This window comes from Ostrinia furnacalis, unplaced genomic scaffold, assembly GCF_004193835.3.
Source record: "Ostrinia furnacalis isolate ACB-3 unplaced genomic scaffold, ASM419383v2 OfSCF0176, whole genome shotgun sequence".
In the NCBI taxonomy this organism is placed as follows: Eukaryota; Metazoa; Arthropoda; class Insecta; order Lepidoptera; family Crambidae; genus Ostrinia; species Ostrinia furnacalis.
Window position 1 is genome coordinate 22,795 of NW_021130415.1, and position 22,920 is coordinate 45,714.

The following is a 22,920-nucleotide window of genomic DNA, read 5'->3' on the forward strand; positions in this document are numbered from 1 at the left end:
AGACAATATTACTTATTTATTTTACCTTTTTTTATTTCCATAGTTTAAGCGGTGACTATTCCTAAATAAATAAAATAAAGTTACTCCATCGGGTACTAGCCCTACTCTCTAATAATCTGTATCTGTCTGCGGATGGTCTGCGGACACTGGGCTGATAGCGATAACGGTAACGGTATTTGGCAAAGATTATTGTTCCGTTTCCTAACGATAGATTATTGATATTATGATGGGTATGGGCATGTAGTAACAGACCATAATATCCGGGCTTTTTGTAGCATTGGTGATGATGAAACAGAGAAAAGAAGGCAAGAAAAAATATCATAAAATAAAAGGCCATGTACGTTTTTCATCTATATTTATAAAAAAGCACCGTCTGTAAAACATACAAAATTCCGATAAAAATGGTTTATGTATTGGCATCCATAGCATATTATAAAATTGGAAAATTATTGATGTATATTCGATACTATAAAATATTATTGTTACATTAGTTATCATAATATGACATCGTCAAACTATTGCTTGAGAACTTCTCCGAAGCTTACTTATCCGTACGCGGTTGAGCAAGTAACACATTATGATGCTACATTTCGTTGATTTTTAAGTATGTAAGTATATTTCTAAGTAAATATAATATTAAAAATAACACTATATTAACGCAGAAATTAAGGCCAAAAATTAATTTCAATCCGAATGAGTCTTGGTAACTACACTCTTAATTACTGACCAGATACATGACGAAACGCTCCAACTTAAACTGAACTAGAGAGACCAAAGCGCTAACGACGTGCAACTTGCAGGTCACAGCGCAATGTTCCCGACTTAAACAAATCAGTACTGGACATTAATACTTAATTATTCCTTTCATATAAAATAAATTATAAAATGCTCATAAAATACGCTTAAGTATTAAAATATATACCGTTAAAAGTGACATAGAAATTTTGGTTCTTAAACTAATGATAACGGCCAGTTCGCGGCGTCCATTTTGAATCTTTTTTGCATAAAATTAAAAAAGAGACTAATGCTACGGTCACACTGGTACCGATTATAAAACGATGAGGTACATTGCTGATGTTAGAGGGCATGGTGTGACCATAGAGTTACATGGAAGGCCCGAACGGACTTACATAACTTACATCGAGTTTAAAATAGGGCGATACTAGCAAGTTATATTGGCGACAGAGACCGCTCAAGCGGTTTTCTCCTGTTCAATGATGTCCTTGGTGGGGAGGGGGTTCTTTTCGCAGGTCTCTGTGTGCTTCAACTTGGTAGGGTCGAAGTTCTCGATGCCATTCAAGAACTTGTTCTTCTCTTTCTCCGCCTCGATAGCTGTGAGGGACAGATGAAAATACTGTTAATTTGACGTTGTTTATGAGATGAGTCCAAGTTATCTACATAAAAGATAATCACTTTCTGCATCAAATAATATGTAAGTTACGGTTAAAGTAGGTTCAAAACAGGTAAAAAATTCTGCTAATTAAGAAAAGGGTTTTGATTATTTTTGTTTGATTGAAAAATTAAGGTAACCCCTATCCTTTCATCGTGTGGAGCGGTAAAAATGTCGGTGTTACACTTATTAATCTATCTGGTAAGGTTTCAGGTTGTTTGTTGACTGGGAATCGAACCCAGAATAGTTAAGATTCAAACAACTGGAAGTAAATACAGATAATTGAATACAATGTAATTAATTAACTTATTCATGTGAAGAGGAGGATGAGAAATCATTGAAACTAAAAGCAGTCATAGAATATCACCTAACTAAACGAAACTTACAATCAAAACATTCATCATCAACTCACTCAATCCACCCATAATTTTCTATTGATTATAAAAAAGCGCATAATAAATAGTCCGTGCAAAAAGTTTGTCAGTGAAAATACAAAAAAGACAATAAAGCGCAAAATAGAAACCTTCGATGGGCGGTAAGGGGTTCTTTTCCTCCGTGGTGGCGTGCTTCATCTGCGTCTTGTCGAAGTGTTCCACGCCGTCCAAGAGGTTTTGGTGCGCCTTCTCTGCTGCCACGACTGATACAAAGCGATCGTGCAAGAAATAATAAATAAAAAGCTCAAAATAACACGCTGCAAATAATGTTTACGGCGCCAAAATGTACATGCTAGTTATTATTTTTGTCGTTTATTATAGGCAAAGAAAAAGCAAGTAGTACCTACTGCCAAACAGCATTATTATAGGCAAAGTTCATTTTCGAAAGGAATTTGCAACTAGACATCAGATTTTCATATTTTATGCATCAGAATTAGGTTCCCGGTACGGTTCCTGATTAAGTTATGACATTTACTCTCAATTCGGTCCCCCATACCATAAGATACAATGTTAACTTATGTTGCCTCATATGCATAAACATATTTTTTAGGTTCTTACTACTTTCATACCATATTTTATAATATACAAAGATTACTTTTTTACTCAATAAATATCCAATAATCTAAGTCTACCTACCGCATTATTATTCTGTGCTACCACCGGTAAATGAAACTATTCATTTTATTGTTTGCGCAACTGTCAATAATTCTACCAGTGAAAGGTAAAACAAAATGTATTCGTTTGTGTTTTAAGTTTTCGTACAGATTAGTATAATAGTTAATCGTTACAAGATAACAATGAAAAAAATAATCAAAGGCTAGTTAAAATAAAAAGGATAATTAAAGTAAACTGTTCAAAATTATACACACGTACAGGCATAATAATATCTGCATGGGTGCTATAGTAATATAGGTTCGTGCATTATGTGCATACTTGTAAAGAAAATATTATTTACCATCTTTGTCGGGGAGCGGGTTCTTTTCTTGTGTTTCTGTGTGCTTCAGCCTAGTGGCGTCGAATTTTTCAATGCCATCGAATAGAGATTTTTGGGTTTTCTCTGCTGCTACATCTGAAATCATTAATAAAAAAATTCAGCATCATCATTGATAATTTAAAGTGATAACAACATGCTTATTAATAGTTAAACATTTTAGTGTGCACATAAACCACATAAAATGTAAGTGTTCTGATTAATGTTAGACATTATTTTTGTTAGAAATAAAACTTCTATTAATTTAATATTAATGTCATCGAAAACCCACAAACTATTAGGCGAGAATGCGATGAGAAGGCGACCATTATATGAGGTATTCAACATTAAGCATAATAATGTGCCTACATTGACATAATGTGTTTGCAAAAATAATCGTAATTTATTATTTTGCAAGGAAATGCAATACATTAACTAAAATTCGCGCATGAACATCAATATATTGTCTTTTAAATTGACATTAATCCATCACAACGATTACACATTTAAAAATTACTTGGACTTGAAAGTACTTTCCTAAAAATTTTCTCCATTTAATAATTACAAAATAACGTTACCGTTATTTTTATATAATCGCATTTTGTAACTCGCATCAATAGATGGCGCCACGCAATTAATTCAAAATTAGGTAGGTATCGAAAAAGTGAGATCAAAAAGAAAGAAAATGTACCTACTAACAGTTTCTTTTGTGTTCTTTTATGCCTAATAATAATTAATTTTGGTCAATGCAAACACATAGTTATGAGTTATCAACGCATTATTTCCACCGTCACAAAATACCTAGTGCGTTCGGTAGGACTATTTTTTCTACAGTGTCCGTCCGCCTCAGGGAGGAGGTTTGGAACTGTTCCACGCCTTGAAGGAGGGCTGTGTGTTGCTTTTCCATCGCTACGTCTGTTGTCAAACCGAGATTTATACTTTTATCGGCAGAATTAATTATTTATCAATAAACTTATGACTAGATCAGTCTAGTCATAAGTTTATTGATAATTGAGCTAGACAGCGTCTTTTAATCATAATAGACTATTTAATTACTAATGTTATTGGTAATTGATTTCATATCTCCAAAATCCGGTTATGATATCAGTCTACCTACATTAAAATATCTACCCCCTTTATTAAAGTTCAAATCGTATTCAATGTTGAATTAGGTATTCTGGAGAGTTTAAATGTAGCTAAGCTGGCATTTAACCGTAGCAACTATTATTAAATCTCCGGTTTAAAATAGATTAATACCCTCCTTTTCCTCATAATAAACTCGGCTCACTTTTGTCACGTCATACTCGTAGTTTATCTATTCTAGCTCATGTAGGTACTACTCACTTAACTATGATTAAGTATTATTGCGGTCAACTTGTAGTACGTAAGTATTCGTCACTTGGAAGTCTTCTTCTTTGTCTTTACAATAATATCTAATACAGATAGGTAGGTACTTACGCATATCTCAGTTCTGCTGCAGAACAAAGAGAAGTGCAGGATAGCCCCATTTAAGTGAATAGTTTTACTGAACATAAAGAACGATTTGTAAAAATGTAATAGGTAGGTTCTACTAAATGAGCAAAGAAAACTGTGGTTTTATTATTTCTAACCAAAAAAAACTAATTTAGGTTTATATTTTTTTCACATAATGTAATTATTTCATCGATATGAAATCGGGGCTTAGGACTGTCTGTCCTCGACATCTACCTACCTACCTACTAAACATACGGTTGGCGGTTGCAAAGATAAAGTTCCAATCTCACCTTCAGCAGAGGGCAGCACGATCTTTTCGTTGGTGTCGACGTCCTTCAGGCAGCTGGTGTTGAACCCTTCCAGCTGACTCTTGAGGTCTGTGGCCACTTTGGGCAGGTCCTTCAGGGAGGGCGCGTCACTCACTGAGCAGGCCATTGTTCTGTAAAAAGCATTACGAATTAATAATAATAATCTTTAAAGCAGGTGCTAAGCAAGTAGATTTTACTTTCAGCTAGGTACAAAAAATACCCTTTCCAACAAAAAAAAACACGTTAATTTTTTTTTTTTCGAATAGTGTTTATTTTGATGTACGTCTCTACGGCAGGATCATCAGAAGAGATAACAAAATTATAGCGTCGTAAACTCGCTCAGCCGTAAACATAAAATAGAAGATTCTCTACGAAAGTACAAACATTTATGGTACTTAATTTTAATATTTTAGTACCTACTTAGACATCAAGTAAAATATTATTTAATTATGTAGTTAAATAACATGAATAATAGTATTAATAGTATGCCCAAATACCTACATAATAACAGGGTCTCTGAGAAAAAAAACAATAATACTAGAGGTACTAATTATCGTAACTGTGAAGATAATGTTTTATAGCTACTAAGTTAAAATAGCCGACGTAGGTATCAAGTACTTCGGGTGTTGTAACCTTTGATAAAAGATAAGCATGTCATGAATAAAAAAAACCGCAGACGAAGATTATACAATAATGTTCCAGATTCTTGTTTTGTGTCAGCACAATGTGGCGGTCTCACCGAAATCGAAGCGAGCGGAGTCGCAAGCAAGGGTTAGTCTTAGTGCAATTCAAAGAAGTATTTGAGTCAGCGTGTAACAGATACCGTATGAGGCGATCTACTCACGCACGACTGCAAATCGACCGTGACGAGCCAAGCGGCAAGCCCTAAACAATGGAGCCTTTCAATTCTAAATCCATGTTTACAACTTAGATAATTTCATTCATTTGCATTCGGAATCATGATTGCGGGTCATTAAACGTTGACATTAAGGTATAGTCCTATTTGGAGAAAGATTATGGTACATTTATTTTAATCATCCAACATAGTTATTTTATTATGCAAAACGAGAGTTAACATTACAATTTTATGGAGAACTCTAGGTAAAAATAAAAGTAGCCACTAGTTATGTGTTTAATGAAGATGAGATATTATAGTTCTCAACGGTCATTCTCCGGATCTGGATTATTTTGTTGATTACCCCGACCTTTTTTATTTTTTAATTTAGAGTAAGTTTAGGTAAAACATTTCAAAATAGACATTATTACGAGCATATTTTTTATATTGGCCCATCCGTAGCAAGCAGAAATAAAAAGTTATGCGACATCAAAATTTTCATGGTCGGGGTAATCAAAGTTGGGGGTCAGAGTAATCAAAAATAAAACAAAATATTTTATTTTTTAAGGGTTTTTTTAAGTTATGGTAAAATAAATGTTATTATAACTAGCCATTTGTTATTTTGATGTATAAACGACAATATTGTAAAGTTTCAATAAAATCTGTTAAGTAGTTGTTGCGTAAAAGAGTAAAAAACATACATTTATACATTATACATATAATATTAGTGACTCAATGTCCTATGTCTCCTATATGGGACAGAAGGCGTCCACAACAGTCCTCCATCGCATTCGGTCTTGAGCTTCGTGTTTGGTCTCGCTCCAAGTCTTAACAGTGCGCCGCTATGTTTTTTTGGCGCGACCACGTTTGCACTTTCCCTGGGGGTTCCAATCTAGAGCCTGCTTGGGGATGTGATCGGGGTCCCTTCGGAGAGTGTGGCCGATCCAGTTCCACTTGCAGCGTTTATTCTGCTGAAAGATCGGTATTTCGTGGCAGCGTTCCAAAAGTTCGTCGTTTGAAGATTTTGGAGAATTCGGTGAAGACAGCGGCTGAAGAAGATCTGCAGCTGGTACGAGATAACCTTAGTGACCTTCCACGTTTCATGCCCATAGAGCAGAACTGGTTTGACGTTGGACCCGAATATTTTGATCTTGCTTGAGTCAATTTCCGTGACTGCCATACGGCTCGAAGTTGTGCGAAGGTAGCTCTGGCCTTGGCAATGCGCGAAGTAATGTCCTCTTCGGTACCTCCAGGCTCTGAAACGATGCTCCCGAGGTAAGTGAAATTGTGGACTCGTTGGACATCCTCTGCACCAACGGTGTGCAATTCCTCACTCCAGATCGCATCTCTTGGGTCTTCCGGTACTGATACCCTTGCTTTACCCTTTTTTCGTTTACACACAACATACATTGTAAGCTAAATAAAATAAAATAAAAAATATTATCCCATACAAAATGTTCATGTATTTGTAATTTTTGTTAAATATAAATACCTTACTATACGATGCGCTAGTTTAGAACATTTCGGGCGATCACTTGCGCCTGGGTTGAATGACATCGACATCAAGGTTCATCAATTCAAGTTTAAAATAATAGGCAGTAATGTATGAAGAAAGAGCTTCTATTCTGTACCTACCTATGCCCGTGTATTTTTGATCGGTGTCAAATCGGAGTTTTCGTGCGGGGTGCGCGGGTGTTGTGCGAAGCGTGAAGGTCAAACGCTCAAGGTCATTGAGGACTCTAATCGCCTTAAGTGAGCACTTTGAGCTATGAGATCTGTTTAGATTACGTACAAAGAAATGCTTCTGAATAAGATAGAGTGGCTACGAGTGTGAAATATTGCCCACGAGGACACATTATTCAGTATTAAGGTTAGAAGAAAATTTCTTGTTCTATAATATCTTGGCTATTTTCGAGAACCAGGAAAATAATTTGCTGCAGCTTTGTCCACAACAAAGGCGGCCGTTTTTCAACACCTCCGAACGGCCGTGTGCAGCGTAAATCAATGGCAACAATTAAAACCATACACAAAATATTGTTCATACATTGTATCCTCCCCGGCAAGTTTTTCGTCCGGCTGTCTGTCATTAAACGAGGAGGTTCGTTATTCGCCACAAGCGTTGTCAAGCCGTCATAATGCGTTGGTTTTTGCGGCGCACAATGAGCCATAACGTAGGGACGGTGGTCCGCGGTGGGAACAGGAGTCGGCGCTCGATGCGGACCGACGATTGTTTAGTGACATTTACGTGTTGTTAGTTTTCTAAATCAGAAATGTGTGTGAACGGTCGCATTTAAAGTTAAACACATCCATATTATAAAATGTGAATGCAACTCTACTGGTCTGCCTGTTACCTCTTCATGCTGAACCGATTTAAATTAAAGCTATGGAAATATTATTATGTAGTTTGATCTCCAAGGAAAACATAGGATAGTTTTTATCCCGCTTTATGACAAGGGGGCACGTGAGCGACGAAGCAGGTATTTCTGTGACGGATGGAAATGCACGACTGAATCCGCAGGCAAAAGCTAGTTGTAGATAAAATTTAACATTACTCATTTAATTTTGCGGGAACGACGTTTCATCAATAAAATGAGAACAACAGAACATCCCTACTGTCATCTCCAGTTATGATTGCGGCGGCAAAACCTGCGCTCGAGTTACAGGCAGGACAATATCTCTTACCGACGACAAAAACTGCGCGCGTGATGAACCTCAGAGGCTCGAAAACCTGCGGCTATCAACGCGTATATTTTTCCCAAAAAATGCATTTTATTAGGAACCTATTGATAAATGAATCACGAGTAATGTAAGTGGTGAAGTCGAAATTTCCTGTGTCGAGCTTGAGAGTTACATCATTGNAAAGCGGTAATAATAACGGATAAATTTATACGAGCAAATTTGTTCTGAAATCGGGAGCGCGGACACGTCGTGGTAATCAATTTTTGACGACTTACGATTTTTTTTAAATTACTTAATTAACTATTATTAACTATTTCTGTGGTTTAACAACAAGAACCAAAGTTATACTATTAGATAAAAATATTTGTTACTAAAATTTTATGATATTGGGGTACTTTTTGGCCCCGGACACGTGATTTTCTTGGCCAGTGGAATGACCCTCAAACTTTCCACAACATTTTACAGCTGTAACAGTTATCCGGCTTAGTTGAATCGCTTGCTCGCTACTTTAGAATACACACACTACACATCTATAGTGGGTTACTAACTGTACATTACTTACGAGATTCGCCCACTGCAATGTGTCTTCCTACACCCAGTAGGCTAAGAAAAGAAAGGAAATACAAAGTCAAGCATCAAAATTACTGTGAAAATCGGTAACAATGTAGATTTGCATGGCTTGACTACAGTTATTGCAGCTATAACCAAACCGTTATTCGTTTTATAGTTGTTTTGTTTGCTACTAACAAATCCATTGATTGCTGAATTTAATCTAAAAATGTATAATTATCATAATGGGATTAAATTGTTCAGCAAACTAATTTATCTTTATAATAATTATACAAGCTGATTAGTTGTAAAGTATTTGTAATAATCAGTCTCCGACTCATTTCCTTCACAGTCAGTACCTACTATTTATATTTAATGAATTGTTTGTAGTTGGGTAGGTATAAGGAAAAAGTCTAATTTTACGGTTACGTACGATATTCAACCAATGTAGTTATTATTATGAATAGGTAAACATTTCTCGGTAATAACATTATAACTACTAATATTAATTTGATTTTAGATGCCAGACTTATTCTGCCGTTGAAAATGTATGTGCTACATTATTATTTTGTGGTACTAGGTACTTGATGGTGTCAAACAGCTACAAAAAAAATTTTTTTTTGACCGACTTAAATTAACTCGTGCAATACTAAAACAACATTTTAGTAAGTCATTTTTAATCAAAACGATTTGCCTACAGCATTTTCAAAGATCGATCAACGACCGCCCTTCCGAATCGCGTTCACAAGGAGTTGCGCACGCGCCGCGCATACGAAGCGCGTTGCCATTGTTGTCGACAACCCGTCGTGTATACTAACTGGAATACATCCTGCTCGCAGGGAAACAATCTTTTGTCCGGCGAGGATGTTGGTCTGATGATGGCGAGGCTTAAAGACAATTTGTGGTTCACATGAGTAATCGTTAATTGGTAAACGACTTCGGTGACTCACAAAGGTCGCGGACCCAGCCCAAGACTCATACATAACATAAGCATTGAAATGAGGCCAGTGCTCAGCACATTGTAAGTACAATAAATTACACTGCTACAGCTACATTCGTCATCTTCTTGGAGATGGAATGTAAATAATGAGCTGTGATGGATGGTTTGACTTCAAGGTCTGATTTTACATCTCTAAATCATGTAGTGTCATCACATCGATAATTTATTGCGTTTCCTTTGTCCAACAAACAGTCCGACGTGCCAGAAAAGTCATTTAAATTCAATTATGTTATCTTACGACGCATTATTATGTATCAGTCACAACCTCACAACATGCAAGTAGAGCAAACTGTTCGAAATGTCTCATTTTCTTGTTTATTTAAAAATAAGTGTAGAGAAAAATAAAACCAGGCATTTACCTATTTTCATGAAACAAGTCTCGGTTAAAAACCCGTAAAACATGTTAGCGACGAAGTTGTTGGTGAAGTCACCGAAAAAGTAATGGTTTATTAAATGGCTTAAAAACCCTTGACTGTATAGCAGTTCCATGTCTGATAGAAACTTTAAGAATACATTCATCTTTACAATATCCAGAAGAACGGATGCGATGATCACTATACTTAGATGTAAAGCCTCAAGATTGAAAAAAAAAATAGGTTACCATCAATCCCATTTTACTCAATACCATTATTAAAAACATAATGTTTGTGAAGTGATGGCGTCAGCAGTGTAGCACCTTCTCTCATTGTTTCGCAACGCGTGAAGCAGGTGCGCGAGAACAACAGAGCTTCTAAACTACTTTACTTACAGCGATTTAATTAAGACCTAACGGTGTACGGTGCAATTCACGCTAATTAAGCTATGATACATACTAAAAGGTACGAAAACAGAAGTCATACATAATTCACTGAATTATGAAAATATAATATTACTTAGTATTAAATTTAACTAATAAGCGCCGGCAAAAGCCAATAAATTAATATTTTTACCGGCGAAAAGAAAATAATATTATTCGGACGTATTGATTTATATTGAAACAGTTCAACAAGCATCGTCCATAACTTTTGATTGAGATTTCACAAGAGTAAATTTTTGTATTTATTACTTAGTATCGTGGTTAGATCAAATACCTCGTTAGGCTGTACCCAATGCCAGTTGCGGTCTGTTAAACAGAGCACGATATTGTGTTACGACGACTCAACAATCAACGAAAAAGATGCAAGGAAATATTTTGAGCCGAAAATATGCCGCGATATCCAATTAAGAGGAAAATGCAGATCCTTATTTACATTGTAGAGCCGTCAACAACCATTACGCACTGGCAAATTGGTCTGGAATAAATTAATCCCGCAGGGGAGGGCCGGGTCCATGAAAATGGCGGATAGCAAGATGGCCGTCAATTAGAGGTCGAGCATTTTGATTGAGGGTGCTTCTAAAGATAGATCAATAAAATTGAGACTATAAACAATTTTGTGCAACCTATTTATATCAATGAAGTAATTCCAACCAATTTTAAAGCTGTTTCCAGATGTTGGCAAATACCGCATTAATCATTGCTTCAACGCCCAGAAAATAAGTGTCTGCCTGTTACACATGTTATGTTTTTTCGAATATTTCATTACCGTTTGTTCTAAGTGTAAGATGGAAGATTTTGTGTAAGGAAATGATGAGTAATGTTTATTTTGCGGTTCATCGGTTCAGAAAACATAACGTCTTATTAGCATAGATGTATGCGGCATAAAATTGTTGCAACACTTTCCAATTTTCCAAGGGAGTTTTTATTGAGGAAGCAATTGAGTTTTGAAACACGCTATCCTTTAAAACACGCAAAAAATTGTGGTTTTTCGTCAAGCTTTTTAGTGCATAACACTAATTACAATGTAAACCTGCAGTCGATAGATTGGAAACTACCAAGTGTTCCTGTTAGCTAGACAGATTGCTTTACACCACGGAATAGGTACCTAACTATTGTTACTAAAAGCATTTTCGAGTTGTAGGTATAATCTCTCCACATAACGAAGCTATTAGACTTGAGCCCATTAGTCAGACTAAGACCGTACCAAATCGATAAGATGACGCCATTTTAGTCACTAAATGCTTTCATTTCGTTCTCGTAGTAAATATTTATTTGATGCGTCACTTTATTGCTGATTCATTTGGAAAAATGCCGAAAATAGTGAAAATTAACTTTATTACGAATTAAATTGACTCATACAATATATCTTCTAGAAAGTCTTGTGGGAATAATAAACGTGTAATTACTCCAGATAAGTTAATTCAAGACATTTGGCCATGTGTCACAACAACGACTAGCAGCTACACATGATAAGATCAACATCCTAATATAGTAGACAATAATCCAGCTATGTTAACTGTCGGTGTCATGGCTCCTTTCCAAACCTTATATGGCTAAGAACCGAACAGGAACGACAAGTACAAAAACGAGTCTTAATTCGTGGCGCCGTAAAAAATATGTCCCAACGCGCGCGCCATATGGTCACGACACGACACGATTATATTGACCCCAAAATGACCTCACTGCTATCTAAAATGAAATTATTTATCATCGACAGTTTGAGGACCTGGTGGAGCAGTTACAATTTCGAAAGTCGCCGTTTCACATGCAAAATGACAATGATGATTACCCTGAATCTCACTCAATTAAACCGTAAGTTAGTCTAGAGATATCGGAGTCATTGTTATGCAAACGAATCGTGATTGAGTAACGGCCGCCGAAATTTTCGGCTTGCGAAAAAATATTGTTGAATCGATCGCTTGATATGATGGCAGTCTGGGCGGGGGACGCGTACAGTGAACCGGTGAGTCAGCGTGCGAGGCTCGCGGTGGCGGCTGCTCGTTCTGACGCCGCGCCGTAGAAAGTTTAAACTTATTAAAATTTCACCGTAAGCAGATCGCTGGCCTCGACACGTACCGTTTTTGCTGATTCACAAACGACTCATTTTCAATACACAATGACGTCGAAGATGCGCTTGAAATAAAAGCGAGACTAAACAAACACAGTCCATTTTGACAGTTTGACGATACCAATTGAATTACTAAACAAGAGTTCAAGGTTCTACCGTCTATCCAGCCTGTTTTAGGTTGACACACCAGCATAAATGGGAATACCTGGGTAAATACATACACTAATAATAGTAGGTACTTATATCGTAGGATCTTTATGAGAAGCGCAACGCGGAGACGCATTGCAGACAGACATTCTATCCATCCATACTAGTAGGTATCTCAAATAAGATTTTTTGTCTGGCACTCGATTTCGGAAATCAGCGATAGTAACGGTTTTTAATAACTTAAAATTGCTGCTTTTTGGTCGGTTGCAGTTTTATCATATCAACGTTTTAAAAATAACGCACGCAATAATTACAAACTTTTACACATACATTTTGTCATGAACAAAATAATAAAAGCAGTTGGTACTATAATAACTTCGAAACAAGTCAAACAGCCAACGCCTTAAAACGATTTGTCTATCAGGTCGTTAGTATTGATAATGCATCGTACGCTCGTGGCTATGATTCATCCACCGCGGACAACAAACACCTGATAAGGTAAGCAAGCCAGCATACACTTCTAGAATGCCAACAAAAGAAATATCATCGATCAAGATCACACAATCAGATAAACTATCGTTCAATTTTGAAAAATTCATCATTTTACCAACATGGCTAAAACATCAAGTAGAGTGAGATTAAAATCAAAATAGATACCTACTGCTAAAATACGTGTGGTACGTAGGTACATGTTTAAAGTAGTGGTAGTATTAATTTTGTAAATAGAACCGTAAATTCAGGTGTGATTTTTAGTAAACAATAATACTATGGCTCTCCTAGAGTGCAGGAAAGGTACCATAAACGAAGTAAGAACTTTTTTGAAAAATTTAAAAATGGTGGTCCTGCCAGCGTCTCTTACACGAAGTCGTCAAAATTAAGTTCATCACCCACAATATTTTTTTTTTAAATGTCTGCAAGCAGGGATGGCGGGCTGAATCTCAAGATTATTGTTCAATGCAGTTTTACAACTGTCATTGCTCGAGTTTGTCCAGCTGGAATCGGAATCCGTGCAAAAATACCCACACACCTACATCTGTTCATTATCTCATTGCATATCACATGGCAGCCACAGCGGCCTTGTCGCTATTTATACCGAGGAGCATTCCTGCTAGGATCGTGGGCCTCGTGACACGGAGTGCAGTCTGCAGAGCAACCTTGCTCGCCCTACATGGAGTATCGCCTTTGCGGATGATGCGGGTCGGGGCTAGATACTACCGATTGATAGACAGTCGTGAGAGCGTTAGATGTAGCAAAGATTAGGTATACAAGCTTGACTACTACACTACAAGATACGCCGAAGAAGGATGAAGATAAATCCATCAATCCGTTATTAGATAAATGCGAAAATGTGTCCAATCGTTGAATGGGTTTTGATAAAAAACCGGCGATACATTAAGTTGGAAAAATCAACGTGGACGAAGTCGCGGGTTATTATTATACTGCTATAGTAGGTTAGAGGAAGTGTCGAATCAACTGCGCAGATGGGAGACGATTGTTTAGGACCCAAAGTCGTGTGGAGGTGAGAGACGTTATTAAAGTCACGCAGAACAAAATTATTGCGACTCAATCAGAGTTGTTAAATCAGTGCATATCCCACCAAAAACGGAAAAAAGAGAACTGGCGATCGATATGACTTTTTTGAGCCGACCTTTACCAGAGCCTTCAGAGAACCTGACTGTTGATGTTAGAGGTAGGGAACAGTAGAATTCGTTTTAGGCCAAAGCCTGTATTTAGTCCTATGTATTTAAGCAAGCTATCCCTTGTAAACAAACCCAGGGGCCAGACCTTTCAAAGGTCGGTTTCAGAAGTCGGCACTCGAATATTTTGACTCGAACCATAAGCGGCGTGATTGTATTGGTTGGTATCACAAATGATCGCGGTCGCATTTCTCTGGTCTATTTGTATTTTGTAGCATTTCTATGTTTCTGGTAGATTACACATAAAAAATATGCAGTCCATTGAAATCGATTTTTATCAACATGAACACTTCCTTTATCGGTGAATTATTAGCCTACTAGCTTAGCGACCGACTGTTGAGTTTATAAACAAAGGCAATATTTAAAAACAGATTAGGTACTGTTATCTAATAAAAAAATATCTAACTGAAGTAGGATTAAACCTAAAATTAGCTCTTCTACCATTTGTCTTGTTTGAGCCAAAGCCAAATATTTATGGCTTCATCAGAGTTTACGATCTGCTGATTTCTAAGCGCTTTCCTGCTACCTTTACGATGTCGTCGGTCCACCTTGTAGGTGGACGTCCCACGCTCGATCAACGTGGAAAGCATTAGAGGAGGCCTATGTTCAGCAGTGGACGTCCTATGGCTGAAATGATGATGATGATTCCTAAGGGATACCCATCGACTAGTTCGGTTCGGTAGTTCGTTAGAATTCAATAGTAGGTAGTTGTTCGTTGTTGTTGAAATGCGTTAGATTATAATAGCGGAATAGACAAAGGAGATGCTATCAGATGTCTCGTGGTAGATGAAGGTCAAGGTACAAAAGGTGTCGAGAAACGCGTACGTATTGTATCACGGCTTTCATTAAGACGAGTTGCATCGTCTCTTGTCAAGGTGGTTCACAATCCACAATACACATGCTACTCACAGAGCTACAACAAGTACATACGTAAGTTCTTGTTTGTAGGTAGGTAGGTACCTACTAATACAACGTCTTGGTAACATGTCACATGCACCCTTCGGGCCTTCGTGCACCTATAAAAAAATCAATTATTTTCGACTTAACTTCCGGCAAATTATAATCTAAATAAAATTAAGTTCGGTAAAATTCCTAAACTTTTAATTTATTTTTTCAAACTTCGAACCGTTCGTATTTTCGGTAAAGTTGCGCGCGAAGTCGTCGACCCCGCATCGTGATAGAACGTTAATACCAAAAGATACGTCTCAAATTTTATGGAGCGTCAAGTTGGTGAGCAATTATAAAATTTCAAGTGGATCTCACGGATGGGTGCTGGCTAGCGCTGCTGTATGTATGCGTTTAGTTTTTTTTTACTAGAATGCATTAAGCCAATTAAACATTTTTTTCCTCGCGTAAAGTTGCTAAGTAGGTAGACAACTTTTTATCTTAGTCACAGGATTCTAATTGCTTAAAGACCTACTGAAAATATTTCTAATTGATGTAAGTAGCGTAATTTTTAGGCACGATAAGTAAGTTTTTATCCACTGCGCGGTTACTTACTTATTTTATGACTAGCGGCCGCCCGCGACTTCGTACGCGTGGATCTCGTTTTACCCCCCCTTCATCTATCTTACGCGGTTCAGATTTTTTCATACAAATGTTTTTTCCCGTTAACTCCCGTTCCCGTGGGAATTTTGCAATATCCTGTTGTAAATAAGCTTTAAGTTTACTAAGGTACCTGCATACCGAATTTCAAGCGTCTAACTTAAGCGGTTTAGATTTTTCATACAAATGTTTTTTCCCGCTAACTCCCGTTCCCGTGGGAATTTTGAAATATCCTGTTGTAACTAAGCTTTAAGTTTACTAAGGTACCTGCATGCCAAATTTCAAGCGTCTAACTTAAGTGGTTTAGATTTTTCATACAAAAGGATTTTCCCGCTGATTCCCGTTCCCGTGGGAATTCCTAAGTATCCTATAACCTGCCCAGGAGTATGAAGAATAATTGTACCAAGTTTCGTTAAAATCCGTCGAGTAGTTTTTGTTTCTATAAGGAACATACAGACAGACAGACAGACAGACAGACAGACAGACAGACAGACAGACAAAAATTTTACTGATTGCATTTTTGGCATCAGTATCGATCACTAATCACCCCCTGATAGTTATTTTGGAAATATATTTAATGTACAGAATTGACCTCTCTACAGATTTATTATAAGTATAGATTATAAAACAAATCTCGTTTAATTACTGAATAACCAGTTCTATCAAAAATTCATAGGCTACTGAAAATGAAGTTCTAAAAATCAGGGCACGAAGTTCTAATATTGGTGAAGTAGCAAACGTGTTATTGTCGTAAAGCACATTTTGATACGTACACTTTTATAATATTGTGCATAATTATGCCTTTATGTATTTTTAGTATGTCCGAAACCGAACCCAAACAAATGATCAAAGCACCGACAACGGTCCCCTCGCCAATTTATCGGACAGCCTACGCACACATAGGGTACCTAGTACATTACATCCCCTACGTACCTATATACTTAGGTACGACACAAACGCATTACCGAAGCATGGTTGCCAAAAACCGTGTCTGGAATGGATGTATTTTGGATTTTTAAAAAAGAAGAACATTGAGTAGAATTTAAAACAGACTAACAACTTAAAATTGAATGTATTGCATTTCCGAATCAAATCCTGAATACTATGAAACTATAAGTACAACTACATAATTCTTCTTATTGAAATAGTGTACTTAATAAGTACACTATTTCCTTATAAAAATTGCCATTTGAATTATTCCAAATTCCTATCGCATTTCTTTTGGGCGCCATTGGTGGATTTTAAAGTTACACGATTGGAAGTTTACACGCCACAAGTAATTTACATGTTTTTTATTCTAATCCAATACTAAAATTAACCTGTTCAGCAACTTTTCATGTTTACAAACAATGTTCCGCGTTGTTCTACAAAATTATTTCTGCGAAGTTTTTCGTTAATTGCATACTAATGAAGCTGTAACTTTTATCGACACACTCATCTCTTGTTCTGTTTTATAGCGTATTAACTCCCCCGCAGACAACCCTAACAGTTTAGACATTAGGGGTGCGTTGTGTCCCGGGGCAATCGATTCGCGTATTCGGGAAGTTGTTTTGTTTCATTCCCACCCTTCGTCTGGGAACGTTTCGTCTCGCTCTGATGCAGGAACCACTGTCCTGTCTGAGCAGATTTCATTATGTACTATGTATTCCTGTAGATATTATGCCTATATCTCATGGGCAAATACTAGATGCGCTTAATAGGAAACGAGATTTGCAAGCAATGATTTAATATCTGTCATGAAGTAATCCATACTATGTTTTCTGATCGATGAGGGATCAGCTTGTGGTCGTAATTATTAACCCGACATTGGAATGGATCGCAAGAAGGAAAATGAAACAGCGGAAATATCCTTAGTGTTCAGGCATTAATCAGCTTCCATTTTAGGTAGGTACTTTATCACGGAAGAAGCTGCGAAATGCCAAATAGGTATATTACTGAAGTTAACGATCGCGGAGTTTCTTGGTAATTAATTATCATAAAGCACAGTTGCTCCAATGGCAGAGATTTATCTTCTAATATAATTATATATTTCGTGAACGATGACCGTAACGATGAGATGCTATCATGCGAGAAAGCGGCGAAAGTCAGCATCCCGTTTTTATCAGGACCGGTTCCGAACTCTTTTGTAATTTGCTCGTGCTTTATGCGACTTAATACAATACATCTACGTAACATTTAACCATTCCACTAACCAAATCAAAGCACAATAATTCATAACTACTTTATGCTATGTATCGAACATCGTTTAGCAACTGTAGTTTAAAATTCGTGAATTTATTTTATGCTTAAACTTGGTGTTAATGAATATTATGTGGCGCATGTTGGTAAAATATTGCTTAAGCTTCCATCTCAATGAACTAGCGCCTACTTTACTCGTGAGGGGAGGTTTAACTGGATGTCTCGAAGCATTAAGTTTATTATTCAAAACAACAACGAACGGTTATTGGCTGTCTAACATGTGCCGCGGGTTGCTCACAGGTCTATTTATAGCGTGCAACTGATACAAAACTTCAAAGTTCGTTAGCATCGGAGGACCTTATCCTTTTTTAAATCGGCACCATTTGGCGATCTTATCTGGATTTTCAGCCCGAAAAAGATCCGAAATACCTACCTACACAATCTCAAGTTGAACGACACCGGATCGTTAGCGCAACGAAGTAATTGTATTTATTAACATAAATGTAGCATGATAACAAGCGAACCATATCAATACAGTTAATCTAGGTTTTTTCGTGCATTCTACACGGATTTTTAAAAGAGTTGCACGAATTTGTCTGCAAAGTGATTAATGTAAACGATGAATACCTAATTTAAAACAATGACCAAAAATATAACGCCATTAGACGTTTCTTTGTTGCATACTCTGGTTTAATTCTATTTAGAAATCTCCCCTAAATTTAAATCACCCTCTGCAACACGAACTCTTTCTTAGTCATGTGTTTTGTGACGACACGACACGCGTCCGATTTTGTTTGTCAAAGGACCCCTAATTCAATGAAGAATGTTCACTATTTTTTTTTTAGTTTTCTGTATTCTCTGTTAAAAATAAAAAATACACGTGAAAGAATTATTTCGATACGTCAATTAGTTTCCAAGATATTGAATTTTAAAAGTGCGGGCGGCGGCCGGCCCGCCATTTTATGCGCGTGACGTCATATTACAGTGACTGGCTCATATTTGTATGGGTGGAATCTTGCAAGCTGAATTAAGACCCACTTCTGGGCAACCGATTAAGCTGAAATTTCGCATACACATGTGATTTGGATGACCATGCAATATTATGATGACATGGAGCTGATCTGATGATGGAGCTGGAAGGTGGCCATAGGAACTCTATAATAAAACGACTTAAATCCATCGAGTTTGGGCTCGTTCGTTTTGTATTGATGAGTACTTTAATTCTATAGTAATCAGGGTCTGATGATGGAGCTGGAAGGTAATTCGCAATAAAACGACACAATCGCATCAAGTTTGGGTTTGGTTCAATTTTAATTTCTGTGATGGGTCTGGGTGTTAATATGTATGTACTAGCTTTCCGCCCGCGGCTTCGCCCGCGTGGAATTTTGTCTGTCACAGAAAAACTTTATCGCGCGCGTCCCTGTTTCAAAAACCGGGATAAAAACTATCCTATGTTCTTTCCCGGGACTCAAACTATCTCTATGCCAAATTTCATCAAAATCGGTTGCGAGGTTTAAGCGGGAAAGCGTAACAGACAGACAGACAGAGTTACTTTCGCATTTATAATATTAAGTTGGGATTTACAAAAAAAAATGTATATAAGTATGTTTATATCCGTTGTCTAGTGAGCGGACACTGTGAATGTACGTCACGCGGGGTCACGTGACCGTCGTCGGGACTCGATATTTTAAGCGAACTTTGAATGCCTATAAAATCATAACTACTTGGTATTTTTGAATGAAATAAAAACAAATGTATTTGTTAAAATAAAAGCTTTACTGTAACATAGGTTTCAAGTGATTTTGCATACCTAGTAACATTCTCAATTTAAGCGTTGCACAGTTACGTTCTACGTCTACGGCAAGATTTTATAAGAACTTGTCTCGTGATTAGTTTTCTCAAAAAATCAATCAATGTGGATCATGCATGTATGTAATATTTTATGATTTATTTTAAAGGTAGGCTTAAGGTAGGTAAATATTAAAAAGGGCTGTAATAAAATAAAAGAACTACCTGCAAGATTGCGAGGTTTCATATTCAGGTTCTTAGGTAGTAAGATAGGTATTTTGTTGAACAGGTGAAGTTTACGTACGTATTTACGTGAACTGAACTTTAACTGAAGGCACAGTATGAGTAATATTACCCACCTATCGGTTTCCCGGAAAGTATTGAGGACAATGGCTTTTCATAAATAAAATTGTGCAGTGCGGATACACAAACAAAACACCTGGTGCCGGATATAAAACACTGATCTCATCGGCGTTGTTAGTTAGCCTTATCCGTAGGTTGTACAGAACTTGTGGTTATGGGTCAGTCTTTGCCTAAGGGAATGCACTATCAATGTCGCATTAGCGGACGCAAGTGCATGCCTGAACATCAACAACAGCAGGAGAATCAAACAATAAAATCCAACGCGAATCCAAACAGCACACGCCCGAGTAAAAACTCGATCTCGCCGCAAATGAAGTCACTAAATCGTCGGTGTAACGTTAAAAATGTTCCGTTACAGCCGCCCGCATCGCAGTCGAACGAATATTCTCCGTTTTTACGGCAAATAATCCGATACTCGCAGACACAAGTGCAATAATTCGTACGCACCTTCGATCGCCGGTTCCCGAGGGTGCGACAAATAAAAATAAAAAAAGTATCCACCCGATAGTAGGGAATCACTTCCTGTTCGTCTCCTTTGACGAATTTATTCTTTTCGCGGAGGGAGAAAGTTATATCTATGAATTAATAAAATTATTTACAATAGTTACTTACCAAGTTTTGTGGTGTTGTGAAGCGAGTGGTCAAACGTGCACTGTGTACCGACGCCGGAAAGCGACTGACTCGGCCGGCTGACGTGCGTACTCCGCGGCCCGCGCGGCCCGCGGGCGTGTGCGAGAGGGTGGCTGGCTCGCGGTCTGATACGGTAGCTGAATAATAATATTTTTGTTATAGATCGCCACCACGTATGCTCAAGTCGGATGATTCATGGCGAACAGTTCCTATCGCTTTGTTGAAAACTTAAAAACAAATGGCAGGAAAGAGGCTTAATGGGTGACGTCATTCGATCGCTATTCTTTGTTTATCGGTAAATGATTGTCAGAGGTAAACGGCTTGTACAGTACTTACCTACTAGTATTTATTCTGTGGTTTTGGTAGAAATAAATCCGGCAACAAACACCATCTGTTATCTAAACCTGTAGGAATGTTATTTCAACTAGGCTGACTGACCTAAAATAATACAAGGAAAACATTAAACAAGTATTCTATTTTACCATATCATTGTCCTTTTGAATGCTTTAAATATTTTAATTGTATTTTTGAATCAAAGGTAAGCAGCAGAGCGAGGCGAGATGCTGCTCTACTAAGAAACTTGCTTATTTATTAGTAGTTCAGCATCGATATAATGCAATAATGATTAATAAATCTTTAGTAACCATCAAACATTTCGACCGACGAGCCACCACCCCAACGACACCGCCAGCCAGTGAATCACCGGCCGGGCGGCGAGGGAGCCGCTCCAGTTGATACAAAGTTATTTTTTATTTCACTTATTCACATCACAGAATTAAAAGATGACGCTCCGTCGCGCCGCGAACGCATTCCATCAATTTGAAATAAGTTACTGAGCACGCAAGATAAATTTAATAACTAAAAAGTTGTATCGTGCCTCAGCTGTTAGACCCGAGTTGCCCGTGAAGGAGAAAGATCTCGTCATTAAGACCAATCATGCGAAAGCGAAATCCCGCTTCAATGATTTCAGTTTATCCAAGTAATAGTAGCTGTAGACGACTTCTATGTGCCATTAGCCTACTAGTCCTGCTGCTGAACAAAGATTATTGTGATTGCTATCACTCAAAACGTATCATTTTCGATTGATCGAGCGAAACAGATTAGTTTCATGACCGTTAAAACAATCGCAACAATTAATTACACGCGCTCTTTGTTTAGTGATTTTTAACTATCGGGGACGCCCGGTCTGTTTCAATTTTAATTTGTTTACTAATATACAACAACAGGCATAGTAGCACTTAGAGTAGGCGCACACCGTTGATTTTTAGTTGGCCGATAGTTGTGCACGGTGTGCGCCTACTCTTAATCGAGTAGGTGTCTGCTGTAGTGGACCATCCATTTTCTTAAGATATTTCCCCTCCAAAGGTACAGGTTTTTTTTACGTTACTCCCACTTCTTCAACAGACATAGTGGAATAATGAACTTAGTTTTGTTGCGGATTGCGGACCGTGTCTTGTCTTAGCTACCTAGCAGTCACTTTATTTTTATTGAATTTCAATTCACAAACTATTTGCGAAAGAATGTCAAAATTGTGTTTCTGAACAAAGTTCTTCCTGGGTGCACATTTGGTGTGATTCAGAGACCTTTTTGGTCCTCCTCGGTTGGGGGATGTATTTAGGGTTTGTACTTAGTTGGTATAGTTTTAAAAATGGCCAAAAATGTAAATTTAATTGATGCGACGACAGGGTTTATCCAAGTTAAACATGCTAACAAGTAATCAAAAGGTTAACACCAATTTTATGCACATTTTTCCGCCATTCTTTAAAATTTTACAATTAAATGATATTGGGTTTAGGTAAATAAAATTCAGAAATGCTGAAAGGAAAATTTTTATTAATCATTCTTTTTTCTCTTATTCAATCTTTTCTTTCAAATTTCTTTTTTCATTTTTTTCATAAAAATAACTACAATAGTTCAATATTTCCTTTAATTCCTAATCTTAAGACCTAAGTTTATTCTTCCCATAATTAAGTCGGGAGGCCCGTTGGGGTTCGTCTCACACCACACACATCAGATAGGCACTATAAAAATTATTTCATAATTACAGGAACAAAACATTATTTTCTAGTG

The 22,920-nt window shown here is 37.3% G+C and overlaps 1 protein-coding gene across 4 annotated transcripts; it reads right to left on the bottom strand.

Annotated features, from left to right (window-relative positions):
• Nucleotides 1-338: 338 nt before the first annotated feature.
• Nucleotides 339-20,978, bottom strand: cib (thymosin beta cib). Of its 4 annotated transcripts, XM_028305412.1 has the most exons (6): nucleotides 20,833-20,977; nucleotides 4,558-4,706; nucleotides 3,596-3,709; nucleotides 2,780-2,893; nucleotides 1,914-2,027; nucleotides 339-1,332 (listed from the first exon to the last, which is right to left on the bottom strand). In XM_028305412.1, the coding sequence occupies exons 2-6, from the start codon at nucleotides 4,700-4,702 to the stop codon at nucleotides 1,193-1,195; spliced, it is 627 nt and encodes a 208-aa protein (XP_028161213.1). In that variant the 5' UTR covers nucleotides 4,703-4,706; nucleotides 20,833-20,977; the 3' UTR covers nucleotides 339-1,192. The 4 variants fall into 4 exon arrangements, with proteins under 4 accessions (XP_028161213.1, XP_028161230.1, XP_028161221.1 ...); XM_028305429.1 differs by lacking the exon at nucleotides 1,914-2,027 and having other exon boundaries at nucleotides 20,833-20,978; XM_028305420.1 differs by lacking the exon at nucleotides 3,596-3,709.
• Between the last annotated feature and the right edge of the window lie 1,942 nt (nucleotides 20,979-22,920).

What these genes read in the sequence shown, in the direction of transcription:
- cib (XM_028305412.1), bottom strand. Translation starts at nt 4,702, where the DNA reads ATGGCCTGCTCAGTGAGTGACGCGCCCTCCCTGAAGGACCTGCCCAAA. An exon ending in CCCGCTCCCCGACAAAGATG is followed by an intron (nt 2,028 to 2,779) that starts GTAAATAATATT and finishes GCTTTGTATCAG; the next exon opens with TCGTGGCAGCAGAGAAGGCG. An exon ending in CCCCTTACCGCCCATCGAAG is followed by an intron (nt 1,333 to 1,913) that starts GTTTCTATTTTG and finishes TGTCCCTCACAG; the next exon opens with CTATCGAGGCGGAGAAAGAG.